The following is a 26040-nucleotide window of genomic DNA, read 5'->3' as shown; positions in this document are numbered from 1 at the left end:
CCTGACCAGGCGGTGGCGCAGTGGATAGAGCATTGGACTGGGATGCTGAGGGCCCAGGTTCGAGACCAAGGTCGCCAGCTTGAGCTCAGGTTCATTTGCTTTGAGCAAAGCTCACCAGCTTGGACCCAAGGTAACTGGTTTGAGCAAGGGGTTACTCGGTCTGCTGAAGGCCCACGGTCAAAGTACATATGAGAAAGCAATCAATGAACAACTAAGGTGTCGCAACAAAAAACTAATGATTGATGCTTCTCATCTCTCTCCGTTCCTGTCTATCTGTCCCTGACTATCCCTCTCTCTGACTCTCTCTCTGTCTCTGTAAAAAAAAAAAAAAAAAAAAAGAAAGAAAGTTAATATAGCCATAGCATTATCAGACAAAAATAACTTTAAGAAGTATTACTAGACACAGTGAGAGATACTGGTATAAAATAGTCAATTTACCAGAAAGATATAATTTTATATCAACCATCTAATGTAAACTAGCATAGAGTATAAATTTGTATTTAAAACTATAAATCTATATATTTTTAAATGTCTAGATGGACATTTAGTAGTGTTATTTAATACTTATTTAATACTTACCTTTTCACCTAAGCCTTTTAATAGAAAACTGAGTATATCATCCTTCCCCTGCCTTATTTGCTTTGCCATCAAACTAGCGGAGATATGAACCTTCACATTCATCTTAATGGTGCATTAGATTCATCCAGCTACATCTTTAATGTATACTCATTCTGATAAGAAAAAGAGGTCATACATGCTACCCTTTCTTTTTAGAAGCGTTATATAATTTTATTTTCAAATAATAATGCTTTTTGAGGTCTAAAATATATGGCAAATTTAAATACATGTTACAACAATGAAAAAAGGTGATGGGGTATAAAAATCAAGGTATCAAATATACTTGACTTTAAAATATAAAACCATACTCACAGGTTCTAAGATTTTAACAAATTTGTGTTCTATTTAATAAGTCCGAAGAACTTGAGCAGAGGAAGGGCCTCAGAGGTGCACTCTGAGGTCAGACTACTTGGGGTTGGAACTCTAACTCTCCACCTTTCTAGCTGTGTTTTCTTGAGCAAGTTCTCTAAAGCAACATTTCTCACATGAGTTGCATGGAATAGTGAAAAAATTCCTAAGGTCTTACAATTTTGAGAATTGTTTCACAGCATATTATATCCTTCATCACTATGCACATTAGCATATTCAAGACAAAGAAGTTATTCAAAAAAGAAAAAGAATTTGTTTAATTATGTGACCATGTAATTTTTTCTTTTATATGTATTGCCCATTGAAACATCATAGAAATGATAAGTTATGTCAAGTCGCCATACTCTATAAAATCCTAGTTGTAGATGCTTGAAGCTGGTACAGTTGTAGCCTCCTAGCTGGCTAACCTCAGATTAGAACATCCATTGGTCCAACCCACTTATCAACTGCTGCCAACATCATTACTTCCACCAACACCACTGTGGATGTATCACACTCCAATACTAATTAAGTGAGCTCTCTTTCATCCAGACATAACAGCTGTCAGTCCTCATGCCCACCCAGGTCTTGACAAAACTTCCACACTGACCAAGCTGAGGAAATAAGAAGTAGGGCAACAGCAATGGGGGCAGCGCTATGTAAGAACTCTACAGATTTCCAGTTCTTACCTGTATTTCAGCAACTTCTCAAGCACAAACACTTCATATTGCTTTTTGCCTTTTGTGAATTTAAAGAGCATTGAAATATTTGGGGTTTTATCTAGTTACTTTTTGGGGGAGAGGATTTGCCAACCTCCTCATTTATCCAGAGCCAGTGACAAATGTTCTTAATAGAATTTCTTTTTATTTGTCTAATAACATATAAAGATGTAGAAGTGATTGCTGATAGGTGGTTCTATCAGTTATATTTTAACAGTGGGGTATAGAGAAATTATCATAGATTTGCTAACAACTAATGGTACAATTAAGAATTCTCAGGTAAATAAATATTAAGTCAAAATCTGAAGCAATTAACATACAAAGGAAGTGAGGAAGTGAGATACGTCAGACAAAAAAATACTGTATGTTATAATTTATATCTGGAATCTAAACAAGCTGAATTTATAAAATGTTTTAGTAATATAATGTTGTAGTAATATAAAGAAATATAAAAACAAAAATATGGAAGATATATAAAAGTAATTAAGATATAATATTTAAAAAATTAAGGAAATTAAATAAAGTTATGCCATCTGGATAGGAATTAATATAGTGGGTGCAGATGTAATATACAGACACTGACTTTCGAGCAGGGCCCAGTTAGTGTGTGTGTGAAGTTATACATAGATAAGAGGTGGCTTGATGTCATAACTGTAAGTTAACGTAAATAAGAACATCTTAAAAAGTGGTTTGATGTAACATTTCAGTAGATTAACATAAAAGGGGTTCCCTGCGAGAAACTCCCAAAAAGGTGGTTTGAGGTGATAACCCTGTAGATTGACACCTGTTAGAAGGCATTGGCCAGAAAAGGTACTAAAGCTGAGGGGCCCCGGCTGCAGTAGTCGCCCAGACTCCAACGTGAACATGGACTGTCTCCACGCCGCTCTGAGCTCTGACCAAAGACAGCAGAGAGGAGCACACTGACGGGCCCCCTTAAGCTGTACCCAGGCATGCCAGAAGGATTTGTGAGTAATAAATTGCCTGTGTGATCTTGCAACTAACTCTGTGTGTCAGTTGTGTCTTTCCTTCAGTGGCAGGTAGTGTCGGCAATTATTAGTAGCATCCTCATAGCAGCCTCAAGAGTAGTCTCAAAAAGGCTGCCAGCCTGCTGATCAGTAGGAGTGTCTCACTGCACGGGGAAGTCGAATCAGGGACACCTGATCGACGCAGAGCTTGGGCTGTACTGGGACATAAAAGAAAAAAATAAAATGGTAGCTACCAGAGGAATGGGGGTGGGGAAACTGGAGAAATGTTGTTTAAGGGTACAAACTTGCAACCACTAGATAAAATAAGTCCTAGAAATCTAATGTATAGTATAGTGATTATAGTCAACAATACTGTATTACCAAAGTTGCTAAGAGATTATATTGTAATTGTTCTCAGTACAAAAAAGAAATGATAAATATGTGGCATGAGAGAGATGTTAGTTAACTGCATAGTGATAATCATACTTTAATATGTAAATATATCAAGTCAACATATTATACCCCTTAAACTTATACAATGTTATATGTCAATTATATCTCAACAAAAACATAAAGAATAAACTCAATAAAAATATGTAGATTCTGGAATTTTCTCCACAAGCGATATATTTTAATTGTTTAATCTGATGATGCTAAATATCTTTCTGGAGAATTTATATACAAATAATACCTCCCTTCCCTTTGGGAGAAAAAGTGTTCTCCTTATTCTACTGCATCAATGGCAATTTCCTTAATGTTAGAAAATTTCTAAGGATTTTTACATTATCTCAAAAGAGATGTGAAATGTGGTTAATTTATTGTTATAAAAGGCAAATACTATCTCATTTTCCTCTCCTGAGTTACCAAAGCATTTAACCTTTCTGAGCCTCTGTTCTTTCATTTGAAAAATAATGAGCTTGAACTACATAGAAGATATAGAACTATACAAGATAGATTTCTCAGGCATATAATGTCATTCTCCAGCAACACTACTAATGTGGAAAAGCCCACATTGCTAGGAAATACACTCAAATTGCTTTGCCAGTTTTGTGATAGACTTTATTATTTATTAAATCAAGATTTTTATTTACAATTTATAAATAAGTAAGTCTATGACACAAGTTGGATAGCATTAAGGGAAGAATCTGTGATTGTAAAGCTGAACTTGTGAGTAATCTCTTTGGCAGTACATGTTGTTATCCCCTCTGTGAAGAGACATTCACTATTCGAGGCAACAAGCTCTTTGATACTTGGAAATTTTGGATTCTGTTCTATTTTTAAAAGCTAGTATATCAGTATTCATCAACTGTTTGACATAGTCATTCATTTAGTTTCAAAAAGGCTTTTCTATAATCACACTTCCTTTCAGGAAGCCCACCAACTAAGAAGAAGCCTAAATTACTGATAGCAATTTCACAGGGACATTCTGGTTGGTTAAGAAGCAGGAATAATTAAACTAATGTGCTAATCTCGAAGTAATAATTATGCAGAAAAGTAACAAGAAAGCTTATTTTATTTGTTTTTAGTGGTTGTGTACCTTTAATGTGAAGCTAATATGGATAAAACTTTCTAGAATAAATATTTCTCTTATTTGTACTTTTAAGCAAGGCTGATTTCATTGGTTTCTAATTGTAAGAAAGACTGTCAATTTCTACTAATAAAACTAATTATAATTTTAAAATATTGATTATTTGAATAACTAGAAATAATAGATAACTTAAAATAATTGAGACCATTAAAATAATTCCTCTTTAGGAGTCAAGTAAGTTTTCAAATTGCTTCACAAGAAAGACCCTATTTCTATGAAATAAATGCAACTTTTCCACTAAATATTCATATGCATTTTGAATTATATTACAACTTTAAAATGTTTGCTAATAATGACTAAAATTCAAAGAATATTCATATACATTTAAAAACTTTTCACATACAGTTCTATTATTAGAATATCAAATGATTATGAAAAATATAAAATATGCATAATCATAAATTATTTTTAGGTTATATCAGATATAGTTGGGGTAAATGGCAGGCAACTTTAGATGTATTACTGATAGTTCTGGCACTCAAATGTTATATTAATTATGTTTATATCTATATATATTTTGGTGAGGTTCTATTATTCAGAGGACCTAGTTCAACTTGAAGCATCTCAACAATCATAGACATCAACTGTTGTTTTATAATATCTACTATAACCTAACAAGTTTCCATTGAATTAAAACAAACAAACAAATTTAAAAAACCCACTTTGGAGCCAGGAGGAGTCCTGACTAACTAGGAAATCCTTAAAGTCACAAGAGTTAATACCACTAGATGGGGAGTGAAAACGGCCCATCTTCATTTTTAATGAAGGGGTTGAGCTAGAAATAGAGATCCCAGTAACAACCTTAATCTAAAGAAATAAAGTTTGTAATACCATTGTTACCTTCTAGATATTCTGTAGGTCCAGACATACAAAAAGTAAATTTTGCTATAGAAAAATATAAAATGTAGTTATTGCACTGGTATAGACTAGACAGGGATGCTTAAATCTCAGAATATTTCAGAGATCTTTTTTTTGCTAATAAACTGTTAATAAATAGTTTTTTATACTATTTGGTATAGTTCATATGAGCATGATTTAGTTTATTACATTGGATTACTTGGCATTAGTTATTTCCTCAACAATCCTAATGATAGGGAAAAAAATTTAAATTTGGAGAAAAAAGTAATAAAACAGATTGCTTATTCATAGAAACTATAATATTCATATCCTACTTCTGAATACATATATAAAATATTCAAACAGATATTTTTTCTTGAATGAATATTGTGGAATCACTAAATGATCTCTCACAAAAACCTCTTTATCATGCAGGATGGGATGTAATGTGAACAACTCATGAAAAAATTTGGTTACAATAAATAATAAAAGTACACTTACATAATAAAAATTACTGCCAACTTACACATTTAACAATGTAGAAATGGCTTTCTGAAAGATTGAGTACATGTATTAAATCCAATTGATTTCCTTTTCTCTTGTTTTTATTATAGGAAAAGCACACATGTACCTGCAATATCTAAAATAAATTCACATATTTACTTATACTCTAAGGATAAGTATTTTATTGTCAAGAACAAGTATAGAAAGAAATTGTTACAACTCTGCCCCACACATGTAGTAAGAATATGTAAAATACCAAAAGACAAAGCTGTGATTAAAAAAAAATCCCATGTTCTAAGAATATATTTTCTCTCTGTAAAAGAATGAATTATTGAATATGGTAAATTATAAGGAGGCTCGCTTTGCTGTTTAACATGTACAATGTTTTTCCTCAGGTCTATAGAAACTGGTTCTTAATTCAATACCAAATAGTTTAGAACCGAGGTTCACTGTTTTCCTAGCAAACTTCAGTTTCCTGAGTATTCCTCACTAAAGCAGAAGCAGAGGGATAGTTAAAGCTCTATTAAAATGCTCTTAATTCTTGACATCAAAACTTGCCAAAAGCAATTAAATGCAAAAAAAAAAAAAAGAATTAGGGGTCTATACATCAAATATATATGTATGAATTAGATATGAGTTAAAGAAAATATGCCATGTAAAGTAAAAAAATAATCAAGGAACTAAACATTTTTGAAGGGAAGAGAAATTTTGCCAGATTTAAATACTAACTTAAAAAGATTTGCTTAAAAGAAACAACACATAAAGGACCCCATTCTCATTTACCCAAATTTAACCACACATTTTCTCTTCAACAATAATTTTCATCTACTTGGTGAGATGCTCTGAATAAGGAAGAAAATCAAAGGCCATTGAATTTAATAAAAATTGTGAATGTTTAAATTGGAATGAGTACAGATATTCTTTGTGAGCTTTTGATTACATTTTATTATTAAAGAATGAGTTAATTTTAAATGGGTCACTAATGTAAAACAAGCATTGCCTCCAATGAAAAGAAATTTGACTCTGATGTACAAAAGCAAGATTGTGTGATACAATTCAAAACTAATTAGTCAGATTAATAAATCAACTAATTTAATCCACACCAGTAAGTTTCCATGATTGCAATTAGATACCTTCCTGTGTGTTTGTACATTTATTCTCCCTTCTTTTCTGTCATTATGCCCATGCCCCTAGTTAAATGAATCCTGCCACTTGTCAATTTGATCCCATCTTCTCTTATCTACCTTGAGACAGTATTCTACCAATTCCTTACTTGTACCTTCAAAAGGGCATCCTCCCCAACTTCAAATTCATATATTCAACTCCCTATTCAATATCTCAGAAATAATGTTTCTAAAACACAATCCTTAACTTTCTTCTTTCAGTCTTCCCCAACACGGTAAGTCAACTGTGTGCCTTCTATATTTCAATCCAACAAACTTTTATTATTGGTGCCTATCTTTCTTTCATGACTCAGACTCATTTTATCAGCAACTCTTGCTGCCTCTAAACATATCTAGAATCAGCCTATTATTACCTTCACTGCTTTTGGTCTGGTCTAAGCCACTCTCATCTCTTCGTTCATTATTGATCTACCTTTCCATGTGTTATATCTTCTGTGCTTGCCACTCTATAGTATACTCTCAACACAACAGCCAGATTAATCCTATTAAAACTGAAAACACTTAATTGTAAAAATACATGTACCCCATGTTCAGTGAAACATTATTTACAACAGTCAAGACATGGAAACAACCTAAGTGTCCTTCTATAGATGACGGGATAAATATGGTACACATAAACAATGGGCTACTATTAAGCCATAAAAAATGAAATATTGCTATTTGCAGTGCCATAGATGGATCTTCAAAGTATCATGCTAAGTAAAGTAAGTCAGACAAAAAAGGAAAAGAGCCATATCTCTCATATGTGGGATAGAAAACAGAAAGCAACAAATGAACAAATACAACAAACAGACAAACTCAGAAACAGACAACCCTATGATGGTTGCCAGAGGGGGAGGGGGTGGGGGAAAGCTGAAGCTGGTAAAAGGGGTCAAATACAATACATAGTGACAGAAGGAGACTGGACTTTGGCTGGTGAACACACAATGTAATATACAGATAATGTATTATAGAAGTATATACGTGAAACTTACATAATGTTATTAAACTATGTTACCCCATACATTTTTTAAATTGAAAAATAAAACTTAAATCAGATCATGTTACCTGTTTAAAATTCTACAAAAGTCTCCACTATAACTCAAAGTAAAGTTGAAATCATTACTCTAAGGCCCTACACATGATCTGGCCTCTTTCTGATCTGCACTCCCATCTTTCCATTTTCTCCATACGTCCCTCAGTACTACTGCTTGAAGCTACCCAGCCAGCTCTCCACACCAGGGCCTCTGTAATTAGCTGCTCTGTCGGCCACAGATGTCCACCCAACATACAGACTATCACCTTCCGACCCACGCCCTTTCGAGTGCTCAGGACAAAATCACAGCCTTCATCCTATGCCTCCCTTACATTTTCTGTCATCTCTCCCTGGTTTAATTATCTGTTCATCACTTAACATATTTTATATTAAATTTATTCATTTTCTTGTTGTCTGACTAAAATTTAAACTCCACAAAGACAGAAATTTTTCTATTTTCTTCTAAACTCCACACATAATAGAATCAAAAATATATTTACTAAATAAATGAACCCAACATTGATTTTGAGAATATTAAGCTTATGTCATAACCATGGAAGTAGAAAATTAGTTCAGGGGCTTCTGCCTCTAAAAAGATCTATGAAACTCTAGTAAAATAATCCATGGGTTTAAAAACCTGAGGGACTGAGAAAGGCTCAGTTACTTTAAAGTGCCATTTCTGCTTCTCTTCTCACCGACCCCATCTCACCGCATTACAAATCCTTTTGTGAACAGTGAGGGACAGTCTCAGCCGCAGGGTAAAGCATTCTAGATCACCCTGCTTCATTACACCGCCCAAAGCTCTAGCTAGACTTCATCCCAAATGTTAAAGGCAGCCAAGTTTGAGTTGATATTTAACATAAAGGCATATAGTGCTTAATGCTTCTGCATCCTTGTTTAACAATAAAGGGTATACCTTGGTTTGTATGTGAAGTGTACATGCTTGCTTGTTTTGTTGTTGCTAATGAATTGCTGCATTTTACAATAAATGTTCATGGTTAACATTAGTGTTTGAGGTTTTAGGCTAAAAACCCTAAGAAATATTTTGTAGAGAATTTTTTTTCATAGCACTTTTCATTATGGATTATTATCATTAAAATTATAAGCCCAAGTAAAATATTCAAAAAAGTGAAATAAATTTACTTATTTTACCTGGAGCTGAAAATGAGGAATCAGGCAGGTTGTTACCTTCCTCATCAGTACTTTCATCGTAGACTGTATCTCTGTCCACGGCAATGTCAGAACATGCAGTTTCCCTAGAAAAAAAGAAAATGAGAATTATAAATTATTGGCTAACCCCTGACTAGATAGCCAACTCACTAGTAAGTAATTATAGAAAATATCCCTGGAAAACATTATAATTAAACAAACATATATACATTGAAATTATTAAGATTGAGATGAAAGCACTTCAAAGACTATATCTTGGCCCTGGCCGGTTGGCTCAGTGGTAGAGCGTCGGCCTGGCATGCAGAAGTCCCGGGTTCGATTCCCGGCCAGGGCACACAGGAGAAGCGCCCATCTGCTTCTCCACCCCTCCCCCTCTCCTTCCTCTCTGTCTCTCTCTTCCCCTCCCGTAGCCAAGGCTCCATTGGAGCAAAGATGGCCCGGGCACTGGGATGGCTCCTTGGCCTCTGCCCCAGGCGCTAGAGTGGCTCTGGTCGCAACAGAGCGACGCCCCGGATGGGCAGAGCATCGCCCCCTGGTGGGCAGAGCGTCACCCCCTGGTGAGCATGCCGGGTGGATCCTGGTCGGGTGCATGCGGGAGTCTGTCTGACTGTCCCTCCCCGTTTCTAGCTTCAGAAAAATACAAAAAAAAAAAAAGACTATATCTTAACTCTCGTAAGAACAAGTTTATCTTTAGCTAATCTAAATATGGTTGTGTGTTTATTATAATCAACTCTTAAATCAGTTTCTTATCACTAATTCATTTATCAAAATACTATTTTCTGTGGGTGACAGTGTTCAGTATTTTACTGATCTCAAAGCCGTTCTGCCTTTTAACTCCTGAAAACTCTGAGTCAGGTACTTTTATATTCTTATTAGGGAGATTCCCAAATAAGGCACAGAAAATTTAAAGGACTTGCCCAAAGTCATGTAGCAACATATATGTCAGTGCCAGACCAATATTTGAACTAAACCATCTGACACCAAATGTTATATTCTTTAGACTATGCCATTAGTAAACCTATGTTTTTTCTCAGATTCAAGGCAACAAACCCAAACCTGTATCTGCAGATGTCTAAAATAATTATAATTGTCCAAGCCATAAAAGCCATTAATCACCTATGATTCTTCCTTAAAAATCAAGTACACATCTACTCTCAGAACCACCTGATTTGAAAATTAACTATTTCTTAGACATCAAGGTTACAAATGTGTGTACCACTCTGTAGTTGTGCAGAAGATTAAAAATTTTAATTAATATATTTCCAAGTGCTAAGAATTAAACAAATAATATTTAGGTAAGCCTCATGCCAGTTTCATGATTTAAGTGCAGGTGTGACAGTGGGCAGATCATGTTGAGAATTCTCCGTCCTCCTGCAACAGCAAGAGTAGCCAACCCTAGACTCTCAAGTGACCTCATATTACTAACAAGATGGCACCTAACCTTCATTAAGTTTGGGAAGAAATTACACTTAAATTTATGCATCTGCCACCTCAAAATAAACAGGTCAAAATACCTTTCAGGATCGGTGTTCTTTTCTTCTTCTTGAACTTCACTTAACAATTGGTGTAAGCTTCTGATCTTCGCTTTCTTCTCATTCAGCACGAGGATAAACCGCTTATAAAGATCCGTCTCCACAGTTTCCTTAGCGCTAACACATCTTTCAAACCTGAAATATCAATTAACAAATGTATAAATAAAGCATGCTGTTTTTCATAGCATTGATATTATACAATCAAATACTGAAGATGATTTGAAGAAAACTTTTCAAGAAAAATATAATTAGAAATCATTTTTACATGCTTTCATTGATTTAATTTAAAGTTTTATATTGATAGCTAAACAAATAATTAGAACTTATAGTTTATTAGTGTTAGTAATTTATGTACTGAGATAAGAATCAGAATTGGAAACTGATACCAAAAAAACTTTTAAAATATCTAAATGCCTAAATGCAATAACTCATTCATATGTCTGGTTTATATACAAATGAATATTTTTCTGGGAAAAATTTCAAACAAGAATAACTAAAGCCTATGTTTCCTTTCCTTTGTTAATATTACTGTAATAGCAACAGTGATCTTGTTTTGTGATTAAGTGATTTACCTAATCTGTTTTCACTAGATTATGAACAGCTCTGGGCCAAGAACAACTCACCGAGTTGTAGCTTATAACCCAGTACCATGCCCACACAGTCACATACGTACAATGAATGAAAGTATACAACTTGAAAGTTCCAGGGAGAGGTTAATGAAACAGCAAATGTGAAACATTATATATCCGTATTAGATATAGAAGACAAAATAAAATTCTCTTTCATTTCTAATTCTTTCTACAATATTCAAATGAGCTAACAAGAGATTGTACTAATTTTAATCTCCCATAACACTATGTAAAGAAAGTAGAGGTTGCATGTACTTGATATGTGCATGTACACACATAACATGAATAAATATCTACTTAAAGATTCAAATATAAATTATTTCATGTAAAATCTGCTTTTAAATTTAGTCTAGCTCTGCCTAGTTTTCTCTTTACCATATTTTTCATTTGTGCTTCTGTTCTTCTATGCAAGTACCCTAGTAGTTTCACTATATGTATATATTTCATATATTTATAATATATATTTGCATATATTTATTTTATATTTTATATATGCTAATACATAAAATTCTTGCAGTGAGATAATTAGAAACAAAAATGTCAAAATTTGATACCTTTGATATATATGCCCTTATGCTTTCAACAACGTACCTATCTAGAGATACAAAGAACTAGGGCCTCATGGTATGAAGAGAAACATATGGCAATACATTTTCTGGGAACAACTACAGCACTCTTATAGCACAGTCATTGGCTGTGAACTCAATTCATAAAGGCATTGTGCCCCTGTGTTTTATTGGCTGCTTTATCTTTAGTATCTATCATAGAATTGTGCATTCGACAGATACTGAGCAGCTATTTATGAGATAAATGAATAAAGCCAGTGACTTAATATGGGCACCTCATGAGGAAATGGAGAACGAGTGATTCTGAATTTTATATTTTCACTCCTTTAACAGTGAATATTTTTTCATTTCATTCAGCTTCTAAAAAAATTTGTGGTAAATATTAATATAATAGTACTCCTTCCCTTAAGCAAAGTTCTCTGAGAAACAAGTAAATCAAAAATTTGTGGGGGGGGGGGGAGAGCTAAAGTTGAAGAGCTGCCAATATTGATGGTCTGTTTTAAGTAGAAACATGTCACAGCTTTTGTATTTCAGATATAAAGTGTTATGTAAATATTATTTCTCATTTTTTGTACTATTTTCTAATATAACATAATAACAAAAATTTTTTTAAAATAGAACACACATACTATTAAAATACCTGAGTATATAATAATGAAATACTTTAAACCTATAGAAAGTAAAAACCTATTATAAAAAATGTACACTAAAAGTCTTGTATATCATAATTTATTATATAAAATTTTAAGAATGATAACCAAATAGTAATTTATCTAATTGAAATACATAGTTTCCATATAAAACACTTAAATAATTCCTAATTGAATGAGTCTGAGCACTATTCAACATGAATTTAAAAATGAAAAGATATCAAAATAAAATATATAATTTGTCTAAAATATTATTCATCTAAATAGTGTCATGGTCACATTGTCAAAGGCAACAACATTGCTGTAGTAGGAGAGCAAACTTGGTAGAATAAATAGCATCCTCTGAGTTAAACTTGCTCAGTTTTAACATAACTTTAAGATTTATTTCAAGCAAATTTCTGATCATGAAACTGGATAACACTTCCTAAACAAAGCTGGGAGTGGGGGTTGGTTGGGACAGAATATCACTGAACATTTTCAGGAAGTAAATTTACTCTTCATTATTAATTTATCAACAAATTCAGAGAATGCTATCCTTTTATTCACTATTCAGTTACTAAAAGGTACCTACCATCCCCCATAAACTATATTTAATGCCTTTATGTTACTATTCCTTTCATATTACTTGTCTCATGCCAACCATCTACCGCAAGAACAAAACAGGTATTAGTAAGTGGGGCCATTCAGTGGAGGAGAGACGTGGGATTCACTGCTAAGTTTAGTGGTACTAAAGGAGAACTCATATATAATTAGATCAGACCACAATTAGTCCAAGTTCAAACCTGATGAAACCATAAAAATAACTTCAAACAGGAAAGGCCTAGATAACGCTTCATCTTTGCAGTGATGACTGGGACAAGAGAAAAATATGTTGTTTAATTAGTAACTTATGACTGAGGTATCTAGGAACTTGGACCAAAGGATAGTAATTTGTTTTGCTTTGAGAGAGGTGGGTAGAGAAAGAGACAGGAACATCGAGCTGCTCCTGTATGTGCCCTGACCAGAAAATCGAACTGCCAGCCTCCATGCTCTGGAATGATGCTTCAACCAACCGAGCTATCTGACCAGAACATGATAGCAATTTTAAAAAATTAAAAGAATAAAAACTATTAAAAAACCCTGAATATTCACAATACAATATTTAGAGGGAAACAAAGAATCTAGGAATAACAAGTTTAAAAAACAACAAAACTAAAAGCAAAAACAAGGCAATTTCATACAGAAATGCACCCCCCAAAATAACAGATTAAATGATAACCCCAAATAAAACAATAGATTCATAAATGGGAACATGTTTGAAACAGCATAGTAATCCTAACATTTACAATCAGTTCTGGACACATTTATACTCAGGTCAGGGTTGTACAGCAAAAGAAAATATAAACGGAGTTCAGAGAACAAAGAATGCTAAAAAGTACTGGAAAGGAAAGCTGTGGTCAAAAGATTTAATACACCTTAAGAATGGAAGAAGATGGTAAACATCTGGTCCTCATCCTTTCTGAGGACAGAACAAGAGGAAATGGCCTTCAACGACAGCTTGAAAGACTTAGATTACCAGTAGAGGTAAGGAACACTTTTCTAACTGTGACTGTCCTTAAACATTGTAATGGGCTAACAAGAGGGGTTGAAAATATCTCTTGAGGTCTTTAAAAATCAGACTGAATTCATCTTAATGTAATGTGACCTTAATTTGAAGGCAGAGAGATGGAATATTAAAACTTTCAAGGTCTCTTCTTATTCTAATGATTCAATGTGTCAACCCAATTCAATTTGCTGAAAACTGTCTCAAATTAGAGGTTTAATAACTAAAATCAGAATAAAGCCTGAGAGTTTCTAACTTGATGTCTAAATGCAAGCAAAAGACCTATTCAGTAACATGGAACATGGGAGTTATTTAAAATTAAATAGTAAAAATTAGTGAAATAAGTATCGCTAATAGTGTAAGGATTTACATACATATTTCTAATGTTTTCTTTATCTAAACTATTCAAAATTAAATTTATCAGCAATGTCACTTGTTCAAAATAAAACTAAGCCCAGAATTATTAAAAAGTAAATAAAATAACAGCAAATAAATATATTAAGTCTACACATTAAGGCTCATGCTTTTTAATCATACTGTAATTCTTCATTCCTTATTCAAACTTTATTTTCCCTCATTCCAAATGGAAATAGTTTTAGAGTTGGCTCTGATTATAATAATAATGCATATTTAAATACCAAAATATATGCAAAAATAAAGTATGAAAAATAATACAATAATTAATAAATAATAATACAAGATTAAACTCTGTTTTGTATACTTGCAATTATAAACCTTCTTTTGCCACACCCTGTAGATAAAGCTACTAACATACCATCTGGTATATAATCAAGAACCTAGAATTCTCTAGCATGAACTCTCAGTTTGGAAGGTTACCCCAATAATCCAGTATTTACAAAAAAAATAAAAATAGCTGAAGCATAAGGCAGGTAATAAGATACATGGCTGTACTTTTCATCCAATAAAAAACCTTTTTCCACAATAACACAAAGGCACTTTCTGCATACTGTATTTTTTGCTCCATAAGACGCACCTGACCATAAGACACGCTTAGGGTTTTAAGGAGGAAAATAAGAAAAAAAATATTCCGAACCAAAGGGTATATTAAAATATTTAATAAAATAACATATTTTTCGCTCCATAAGACGCACAGGCATTTCCCCCTCCACTTTCGGAGGGAAAAAGTGCATCTTATGGAGCGAAAAATATGGTAGTTCAGAAAATACCAACTCAAGCATCTGTGTGCCTTAATTATGTGTACTTCTCACACATTACAGCACAGGGCACAATTTCTCATCTTTGTTCCTGCTGCTTTCCCTTCTATGGCAGTGCTGTTGAATACTGATGAGATAATACCTCTTCAACCTCTGGAAGATATTTTAAAGCAATTTGTCCAAGTACGAAGTAACCAATCTACATTTTTGTGGGCAATTTTTGGATCAAATATCCTATCATCCTAGGGTATTTTGAGTTTTTAATAAAATGGCTTATCATGCACACAATACATCTCCTTTAATTTATTTTATATACAAGTAGGCCCAAAAGCATGCATTCTAACAGACATATTTGATACTGATTCAAACATGAATAAAATACAAATTAAAGAGCAAAATTCTTATTTTTTCTATGGTTTCCTAGTAGTTATATCTATCTAAATAGATATAGATGATATAGATATGGATATAGATATAGATATAGATAGATATAGACAGACATAGATATATGTAATGTAGTTGATTCAGTTTCACTAATTTTATATGACTGAAGACAAAATTAATTCAGAACTAAAAGAGAACTACTTTCTTAATATAATAACTGAGAGCCAAATATAACCAGGTATTAGGAACTTGATTTTGTATGTCTTTCATTAATTAATAAAAATTATTAAATGAAGACAAATCATTTCTTTTAGTCAACCTCATTTTTATGTACATATATTAATAATACCCTTTACTTATTCTTCATGTACACCCCATCTATACTTACTAATGTCCTTAAAAACAATCTCACTGATTGTCCTAAAAAGACTCTAAATTAGAATAATATCCTTATGCATTAGAGCTATGACTAGTTCAAATGAAAATATCTACTGGACACACTGGATGTAATAATAATTATTATTATATATATTCCATATAATTCTTTCAGATATTATTAAGATATATATGTACAAACATATGCATGTTATACTATATATGTATCTGTAGAGATACAATGTTCATAAGATACATTTTATTTTCTTCAAACATCTGAGTTACAGTAAAGTGACACAGGCTAAACCTTGGGCCCACCTCGATTATAACATAGTTGAGAAAATGCATAAGAAAAAAAAAGTGACTTTCCTTTTCACCTTTTAAAAAATAAGAGGTAAAATCAGAAGAATAAAAGGCTTTCAAATGTCTTTTCCAGTAGTCACAATTACTTCATCTTTTAAAAATGCTGGTAATATGAATTTTCAATCAATCAAAAAAAATAAGTCTCCAATAGAAGCCAAAACACACATAATTTGAAATAGTTGCCATTCATATAAAAATTCCAAATAAGGAATCCATTGTTCTTATTTATGTTTTGTATCTTTTCTTATTCACTACTAATCCTATAACTTGAGCTAAAATAACCCTTAAAGTATCAACTTCTTAAATTTTTATTAATATTAATTGATTCTGATTCTCATTGCCCAATCACTCCTTATCATTTATAAGTTTGCTAGTGCAACTAAATACAAATGATCTAAATGTTAATGTATTACTATAAAGTACAATAGTGACTAATAATTTAGTTTAGTTATATTATTTAAGGTAAAATTAATGGCAAACTTATTTGACATATATGCTACAAATTTAGAAACCATTACCTTAAAACTACAATAATCTAAAGAGAATTTAGTGTTTTCATAATACATTATATACACACCGTCCTTGAACATCATTCCAATCTCTCAGAAGCCTTTCATTTTCATTCCGCAGGTGCTCATTTTTGGCTTGGTTGTCTGCAATGGTGTCCAGACAGTCACAAATAAGTCTTCTAATGACTTCAGCTGGGCTTGCAACTTTCTCTAGGTTGAAGGAACCAAGTTTGAACTAGGATGAAAGGAAAAAATGATTAGCTTTGAGAGATTATCAAAATTGAGTAGCCCAGTTTTAAATACTTAAAATTTATTCAGAGGAGGTCAAGTTTGATTGAAATACACTAAGTACATTTACCAGATATAGAATGAACAAAAAACTGGGCAATTTCCAACTTTCTTAGTAAAGTTTATCATATAAGTCAACATATAACCTAAGAATAATTTTTGTAAGTAGTAAGTCACTCTGCCACCTCCTAGCAGGAGAAAAAAACCCATAAACACCATATAAGCATATTATCACGTTTGCTACAACCTTATTTAAGTCACTCACCTCAGATTAAGAAAGTGAATTATACATGAAATGTGTGTGTGTGTGTGTGTGTGTGTGTGTGTGTGTGTGACAGAGACAGAGAGAGACACAGAGAGGGACAAACAGGAAGGGATAGAGATGAGAGGCACCAATTCTTTGTTGCGGCACCTTAGTTGTTCATTGATTGCTTTCTCATATGTGCCTTGACCAGGGGAATACAGCAGACCAAGTAACCCCATGCTCAAGCCAGCAACCTTGGGCTCAAGCTGGTGAGCCTTGCTCAAAACAGATCCAGAGACCTGGGGGCTTCAAACCTGGATCCTCTACATCCCAGTCCGATGCTCTATCCATTGCGCCACTGCCTGGTCAGGCTACATGAGAGTTTTTAATGCTAGTTTTTGTTCATATTGATGGTAAAATGAAATAATTGACTTCAGTTATTTCTGAAGTAAGAGCAAAATTTTGGTAACAGCTAAGAGAAGAGTAGGGTTTTAGAAAACTGATAAACCTGGGGACAACATAGAGTATCAAAACCAGTAACTTATTACTATCAATTTTAAACAATGTCAATTGTCAAGCTTAAATGCTTTTGTACAAAGGTAAGACAAGAAAATCTTAATTCGTATTCTAGTGGGCACTTTAACAAGATCATATAATATAGTTTCAGTTATAATTATGAAATTCTGAAGGGAACACAAGTTCTCCTTTTGGTAAAGATACTGAAACAATAATTAACAATTATTTTTCTGAAGCTGGAAACAGGGAGAGACAGTCAGACAGACTCCCGCATGTGCCCGACCGGGATCCACCCAGCACGCCCACCATGAGGCGACACTCTGCCCATCCTGGGCGTCGCCATGTTGCGACCAGAGCCACTCTAGCGCCTGAGGCAGACGCCACAGAGCCATCCCCAGCGCCCGGGCCATTTTTGCTCCAATGGAGCCTCGGCTGTGGGAGGGGAAGAGAGAGACAGAGAGGAAAGCGCGGTGGAGGGGTGGAGAAGCAAATGGGTGCTTCTCCTGTGTGCCCTGGCTGGGAATCAAACCCAGGTCCTCTGCACGCTAGGCCGACGCTCTACCGCTGAGCCAACCGGCCAGGGCATATGTTGATTCTTATAATCCATGAACACAGAACATCTTTCCTTTTCACTGTTTCTTTTTCAATCTCTTTTGATAATGCTTTGTAGTTTTCAGTATATAGGTCTTTCACATCCTTTGTTAAGTTTATTCTTAGGTATTTTACCCTTTTGGATACAATTTTCAAGAGAATTTTTTTTTCATTTATTTTTCTGGTTTCATTGTTAGTATATAGGAAAGCAGTGGATTTTGTACATTGATTTTGTATCTTGTGACTTAAACTTGGTTAATGTCCTGGGAACTAAGATTCAACTCCTTTTTAAAGTGGTACCAGAAGGATGTCCTGTACAAACCTCAAATTTCAAATTCCAAAAGAGAACCCACTGTCCATCTTTCTCAACAGTGCACTAGTACCTCCCTGTGTATTCCACTAAACATTCACCATTTGGTAATAATTGGGTGGTCTAGTGTAGTGTTTTTCAACCAGTGTGCCATGGCACACTAGTGTGCCGTGAGACATGGTCAGGTGTGCTGTGGGGAAATTAAACATGGGTCCCCAAACTATGGTCCATGTGCCAGATACAGCTCGCGGAGACTATTTATTCTGCCCACTGCCAGCTGCCTTCATCCGAACATAAACATTCCCCTCACAATCCCTCCAGCTATCAGCGACAGGAAGAATGGAGGCACAGGGAACGCTCACTGACCAATCACCTTCTAGGATTCATCCCGACCACTAGTGATGAACCAATAGTAGGCCGCCTCTCATCCACATCCAGGAAGGTCCCCCCCCCCCCCGCTCGGGCTGCCACGCACTTGTCATTGTGTGGCCATGGTGAGTAGTTGAAGCTGCTACTCCTCCCCATGGTCCCGATTTCTAATCCTGGTCAGGACTGGATGTAAATATTGCCACCACTAGATGAAGCCTTAGCCTCAGCTGGTTATGTCTATCCTGATGGTGTATATAGATATTTGACCTTTTTCTTTTTAAAAGAGGCCCCTGCAGAGGGTGATATACAATGCATCACAATGCATCATAATGTTATCTATATTGTATACGGCCTCCTGAAGGGTCATCTTCATAAAGAGCTCAAATCTTTATATACACCATCAAAACAGACAAAACCAAGGCCCCTGCACCCAGCTGACCATGGGATTTGAACCCACAACCTCAGGGAGAACTCTAGTATTTATCAGAATCCTTACCTAGAAAGCAAACTTCTTAATCTGACAGTAGAGATGCTCTGAGGACTTATGATGTTACACAAGTACCCAACATTTTCTAAAATTGATTTTGTCCAGTCTCTATATATAGAGAGTATTTGCCAAATTGATTTGAACCCATAACCTTGATGAAAGCTCCAGTATCTATTAGTGGGACTGTGTATATGAGGGGATACATGGGACTGTATATATGAGGAATGTTACATGGGACTGTATATATGAGGGGGTTATCCTTTTTTATTTAACTTTTTTTTAATAAATGTAATTTATTTAAACTTTAAATAAATTCTAACAGAGTGTCATTTTGTGTCATTTTGGTAGGTGGTGTGCCCCAGGATTTTGTAAATGTAAAAAATGTGCTGCGGCTCAAAAAAGGTTGAAAATCACTGGTCTAGTGGATGAGTATGAACATCCATCGTAGCATTAAATTATTCATTTTTCCAGATGCTCATCTTCTTTAGTTATTAGAGAAATGCAAATCAAAACTGCAATGAGATACCACCTCACACCTGTTAGATTAGCTATTATCAACAAGACAGGTAATAGCAAATGTTGGAGAGGCTGTGGAGAAAAAGGAACCCTCATACAGTTGGTAGGAATGTAAAGTAGTACAACCATTATGGAAGAAAGTATGGTGTTCCTCAAAAAACTGAAAATAGAACTACCTTATGACCCAGCAATCCCTCTACTGGGTATATACCCCCAAAACTCAGAAACATTGATATGCAAAGACACATGCAGCCCCATGTTCATTGCAGCATTGTTCACAGTGGCCAGGACATGGAAACAACCAAAAAGCCCATCAATAGATGACTGGATAAAGAAGATGTGGCACATATACACTATGGAACACTACTCAGCCGTAAGAAATGATGACATCAGATCATTTACAGCAAAATGGTGGGATCTTGATAACATTATACAAAGTGAAATAAGTAAATCAGAAAAAACCAGGAACTACATTATTCCATACGTAGGTGGGACATAAAAGTGAGACTAAGAGACATTGATAAGAGTGTGGTGGTTATGGGGGGAGGGGGGAGAGGGAAAGGGAAAGGGGGAGGGGCTCAAAAAAAACTAGATAGAAGGTGACAGAGGACAGTCTGACTTTGGGTGATGGGTATGCAACATAACTGAACGACAAGATAACCTGGACATGTTATCTTTGAATATATGTATCCTGATTTATTGATGTCACCCCATTAAAAAAATAAAATTATTTAAAAAATTATTCATTTTTCCCCCCTGTACTAAGCTAAAAGCTGCAAAAGAATTGGGGCTATCTTTTTTTTTTCTTTACTCATATTAGTATCCCATTCTTACATGGTAAAACATAGAATGTATTTATTCATTCACTAGCTATACCCAGCCATGCATTGCTGTGGCTCAGTCTGGTTTAATGGAAAAGAAAGAAAAGAGAAAGCACACGTTTAATTTCACAATGCTTTGGGTATACAATATTTTTTGTTGTTCCATTGTCTGTGCAGATATAGAGATGGTCTGGTTTGCCAATTCTAGAACACACAACATATAATTGTCCATGTGAGAAGCAATCTGTGTCTAGATCTAAACCACACAATTCTAAAGATTGGCCCTGAGCTTTGTTGATGGTGATTGCAAATGCCAATCAAATTGGGAACTGCAATCTCTTAAATTGAAATGTCATATCCGTTGGAATCATAGGAATGCGAGGAATGAAGACATCTTCATCTTTGAAAGGTCCTGTCAAGATTGTTGTTTCTACAATGTTGCTCACTAATTTTTTTACTGCAAGCTGCGTGCCGTTGCAAAGCTTTGGCTGGTTGATATTTTGCAACATGATAATTGGCACGCCGATTTTCAATTGCAGTACATGTGGTGGCATCCCTGGCAGATCGAGTGAATCCAAAAATTCTGTTGGATAATTAACCGCTTCATCTGCTTTCACAACAGTGTCAACGGACTTGTATGTGACTGCCTTGCTTTGAATGTTAGACTGAATAATATTGTTAAGTTTGTAGACATCTTTGTTCTTGGCCGCAAGAATAGCTTGTTCACTCAGCCAATCGTGATTCTTATAATTGGTTGAATGTTGGGAAATACTTTCTCAACCAATTCTTCTTTTGATGTCATTAAATTGCAGAAGTTATGAGGCAATGAAATTCGTCCTGAGGTCAGATCAACCGGCACCTTTCTGTTCCCAGTTTCCAGCAATTGATGTGAGAATATCTCAGCTGATTGATTGTTTTGCAGCTGGACATGCATATTTGTAGTTAATGTTAACGTCTTGACATGTCGTCACAAAGTAAGAGTATTTCAGGCAAGCATTTATTTCATCTGCTGGTGTAGATCGAGGAATTACAGGTAATGTTTGCCTGAAATCTCCTGCAAGCAATATTAATGCGTTCCCAAATGGTCTGATATTTCCACGGAAATCTTGCAATGATCGATCAAGAGCCTCGAGAGATTTTTTATGCGCCATTGTGCATTCATCCCAAACAATAAGTTTGCATTTCTGCAATACTTTTCCCATGCGGGATGCTTTGGAAATGTTGCACGTGGAAGTTTCAATGAATTGAATGTTTAATGGCAATTTCAAAGCAGAATGAGCAGTTCTTCCACCTGGTAGCAATGTTGTAGCTATTCCGGACAATGCAAGAGCTAAGGCTATGTCATTTTGGGATCAAATTGCTGCCCAAATCAATCTAATTAAAAACATTTTACCAGTTCCTCCTGGCACATCTAAGATTTCTCCAACCCTGTTATTGACAGTTTGCATTATTTGATCGTAAATGCCTTTTTGCTCAAGCATTAGCTTAGGAATATTTCATTGCACATACGACAAAAGATCACCCGTGTTGTAATTTTGTTCACGACGCAATTCTACATTGAACGAAGCAGCAGCAGATGGATTCGGTGATGGCATTCTCAGTTGATTGAGAACTTTGTTCGCGATTTCTAAGCACAAATCTTCAATCATTATCAATGCTTCGTTGTAGATTTCTGCTGTGAAATCCATGTTCATATTTGAATTTTCCCTGCATATTCAACGGAAAATATCTTTAGCCATGTGCAATTTATATTTCTCCCATAACTCTGTTGGAGATGAAGGAGAGCAGGCAGTCAATATGATCGCAAACAATGCACGGATTTGATTTGGATGTGACGTGTTGCACATGTCATTAATACATACATCCCAGTGTCGGACATTCTCCAATAAATTCAGAGGCTGATGTGCACTGTGAAAAGTGACATTTGTAATGCCATTGACAATTCTCAATTGCTGGAAAGACGTTGGTCTGGGCACATTTACAAACAGTATGCAAAGAAAAAAGCATTCATCTTGATTAGGATGCACGGTGTACAGTCTGCCTATCATAGTTTCTTTGAATATGCCAGGTTGTCCGTCGACTTGCTCTCCTTGTTTGCATCATTAAAGTGATTTTCTACTCGCATTCCATATGTAATATGTAGGCACTTCCGAATACAGCAGTGTTTTCACAAACGCATCATTTTGACATAACGTGAAGAATGCAGTAAACATTGTAGCCGGTGGATTCAAAGCCATTTGTTGCACATTTGCATCTGTGAAATAAACTATATTCACGGAATGAATGCTATGGTAAATGACACAGCTCAATTCCAATGCAATATCACACAAAATAATTAAAATGAAAATAAATCAAAATCTATAAAAATTCAATTTAACAATGCAATCGGAAGCATTGAAATGAAATCGTAAAATTGGAAATTTGGAAATCATAAATGGATCGTAAATCAGAAACACTGAAATGGAATCATAAAATATTTAGTATAGCTTGTGTTGCTTTTACGTCCAACAGATGGTGCTGTTTTTCAAAAAAGCATGTTTTTACCTGTCACAGGTACGACATCTATATAATAGTAGGTATATAAAAACGTGCATATTCGAATGCAACGTTGTGTCAAAATTTCAAAGCAATCGGTAAGAACTTTCTGAGATTTAAGATTTTGAACAAACGAACATTTACATTTTTATTTATATAGATTTATCAGAGGTTTTGAGTATGTATGCTAGGCATGGAGACACTGTTGTGAGTTAGATATACAATGTGTCTACTCCTCTGGAACTTATATTTTAGTAGAGGGAGTTGATGATACACAATAATCAAATAATTTCACACAGTTGTAGATTCTATGAAGAAAATAATATGAGTAATGAGATAATTACTAAAGGGCAGAGTATCCTTAGCAAAACCATGGACATCATGAGATAATAAATGTGTATGGTTTCAAGAAGCTAAATTTGTGGTTAACTTGTTACTCAACAATACAGAATAAATACAAATATGTTTCAATCTAAAGAAATAAAGTACCCTGGCTGATTTGTTCAGTGCATAGAGCGTTGTTCCGGTGGTCAGGGCACGCATGTGAAGCAACCAACCATCTGCTTCTCTCCCCCTCCCTCTCCCACTTCTCTTCCTCTTCCCCTCTTCCAGCCAGTGGATCAACTGGTTCGAGTGTTAGCCCTGGGCACTGAAGATAGCTTGATTGGTCCAAGCATTGGCCCCAGACAGGGGTTGCTAGGTGGATCTGGTCAGGATGCATGTGGGAGTCTGTCTCACTAGTTCTCCTCTTCTCACTTAAGAAAAGGAAGAGAAAAAAGAAAGAAAAGAAAAGAAAGACAAAAACCTTCTTTAATCCCTTAATCCCATATCCGTGATTCCAGCTACAGTCCAGCAAAACTTCTAAAAATATATGTGTAGTATCAGTGCTGTCCAGTACAGTAGTTACTAGCCACATGTGGCTTTTTCAATTAACTGAAATTAAAAATTAAACTCTCGGTAACACAAGCTACATTTTAGTACTCAATAGCCATATGTGGTTAGCAGTTGCTAAATTAGATAGCAAAGATATAAAATCTATAATCCTAGTAAGGTTTATAAAATAACATTAATGTGCTTCTTCAAGTATTATTATTTTTTTACATTCCATTCTCCCTTTAAATACTTTATAATAAAGGCTTCTCATGATCTGGCCCATGACTACCTCTCCAATGTCAGCTCTTACCATTCCTCCTGCCTTTGCTATCTCCCAGCACTTGATTCCTTTAAGACTTGAATAGGTCAGTTATTTTCAAAACGTAATAAATGGGCAGAATGATGTTCTCCCAAAAATGTCCATACCCTACTTCCTGGACTGTGTGAGTATGTACTTCCCATGACAAAAAGGGACTCAGCAGTTGTGCTAAGGTTATAGACCTTGAGATGAGATTATTTTGGATTATTTTGGTGAGCTAAATCAATTCACATAAATCCTTAAAGTCAGAGAACCTTCTTTTCCCACCTCTAGTCAGAGAGGCATGTATTTGAAGAGAGGCATAGAAAGATGCAAAATTTCTGGCTGTGAAGATGGAATAAAAAGACTATGAGCCAAAAATGCAGGTGATTTCTAGAAGGTCGAACAGGCAAAGCCATGGGTTTTCCTGTAGAGCTTCTAGAAAGGAATGCAGCTCTGCTGACATTGAGTTTAACTGGGTTGGACTGTGTTAAAATTTTAACCAACACAACTGCAACCTAGTGAATTTATGTTAAGCCACTAAATATGTGGTTGTTACAGTAGTAACTCAAAATGAAAACACTGTCTGTGGTAGGTTAAATAATGGCTGTCCCATGATATGCAAATCACCTCATACAGCAAAAGAGACTTTGCCGATGTGATCAAATCAAGGATCTTGAGATGGGTCTATTATCATGGGTTATTTAGGTGGGGGCCCAACATAATCACAAGGGTCCTCATAAGAAGGAAGCAGGGGATTAGACTAAGCAGAAGCCAATGTGATAACGGAAACAGATTGAAATGTACACACAAGTCAAGGAATGCTGGCAGCCTCTAGAACAGGGGTCCCCAAACTACGGCCCGCAGGCCACATGCGGCCCCCTGAGGCCATTTATCCGCCCCCCCTGCACTTCCGGAAGGGGCATCTCTTTCACTAGTGGTCAGTGAGAGGAGCATAGTTCCCATTGAAATACTGGTCAGTTTGTTGATTTAAATTTACTTGTTCTTTATTTTAAATATTGTATTTGTTCCCGTTTTGTTTTTTTACTTTAAAATAAGATATGTGCAGTGTGCATAGGGATTTGTTCATAGTTGTTTTTTTTATAGTCTGGCCCTCCAACGGTCTGAGGGACAGTGAACTGGCCCCCTGTGTAAAAAGTTTGGGGACCCCTGCTCTAGAAGCTGAACAATGTAAGAAAATCACCAAGATTTATTAATCTGTTACAGTGGTAACAGGAAATTAATACAGGGTCTCTGCGCATTCTTCCTAGAAAATTCTCCTTGAACTGCACATGGCTTCAAGTCTATATTCAATGTTACCTCTCTAGAGACACTTTTCTAACTACTCTAACTACTATCTAATCATTCTAGAATCCTTCAAAAAGTCCTACAAAAAAACACCAATAGTGCAGGTACTAAGAAACAATGTTTTAGGATCTTCATAGTAGTTGTCCTCATCTTAAAACATTTATTTAGATA

At 35.0% G+C, this 26040-nt stretch overlaps 1 protein-coding gene across 3 annotated transcripts in view; it reads right to left on the bottom strand.

Annotated features, from left to right (window-relative positions):
- The window catches only part of XRCC4 (X-ray repair cross complementing 4), a 385456-nt gene that overhangs the window by 244726 nt on the left and 114690 nt on the right, over window positions 1-26040 (bottom strand). For all 3 annotated transcript variants that reach the window (XM_066273726.1, XM_066273728.1, XM_066273727.1), the window contains exons 4-6: window positions 16782-16948; window positions 10463-10615; window positions 8931-9034 (exon numbers count right to left, since the gene is read on the bottom strand). In XM_066273726.1, the coding sequence (XP_066129823.1) occupies window positions 8931-9034; window positions 10463-10615; window positions 16782-16948 (424 nt within the window). The remainder of the gene's footprint in view (window positions 1-8930; window positions 9035-10462; window positions 10616-16781; window positions 16949-26040) is intronic.

The sequence above is a fragment of the Saccopteryx bilineata genome, chromosome 4 (assembly GCF_036850765.1).
Source record: "Saccopteryx bilineata isolate mSacBil1 chromosome 4, mSacBil1_pri_phased_curated, whole genome shotgun sequence".
NCBI classification, from domain to species: Eukaryota; Metazoa; Chordata; class Mammalia; order Chiroptera; family Emballonuridae; genus Saccopteryx; species Saccopteryx bilineata.
This window is presented reverse-complemented; position numbering and strand designations above follow the sequence as displayed.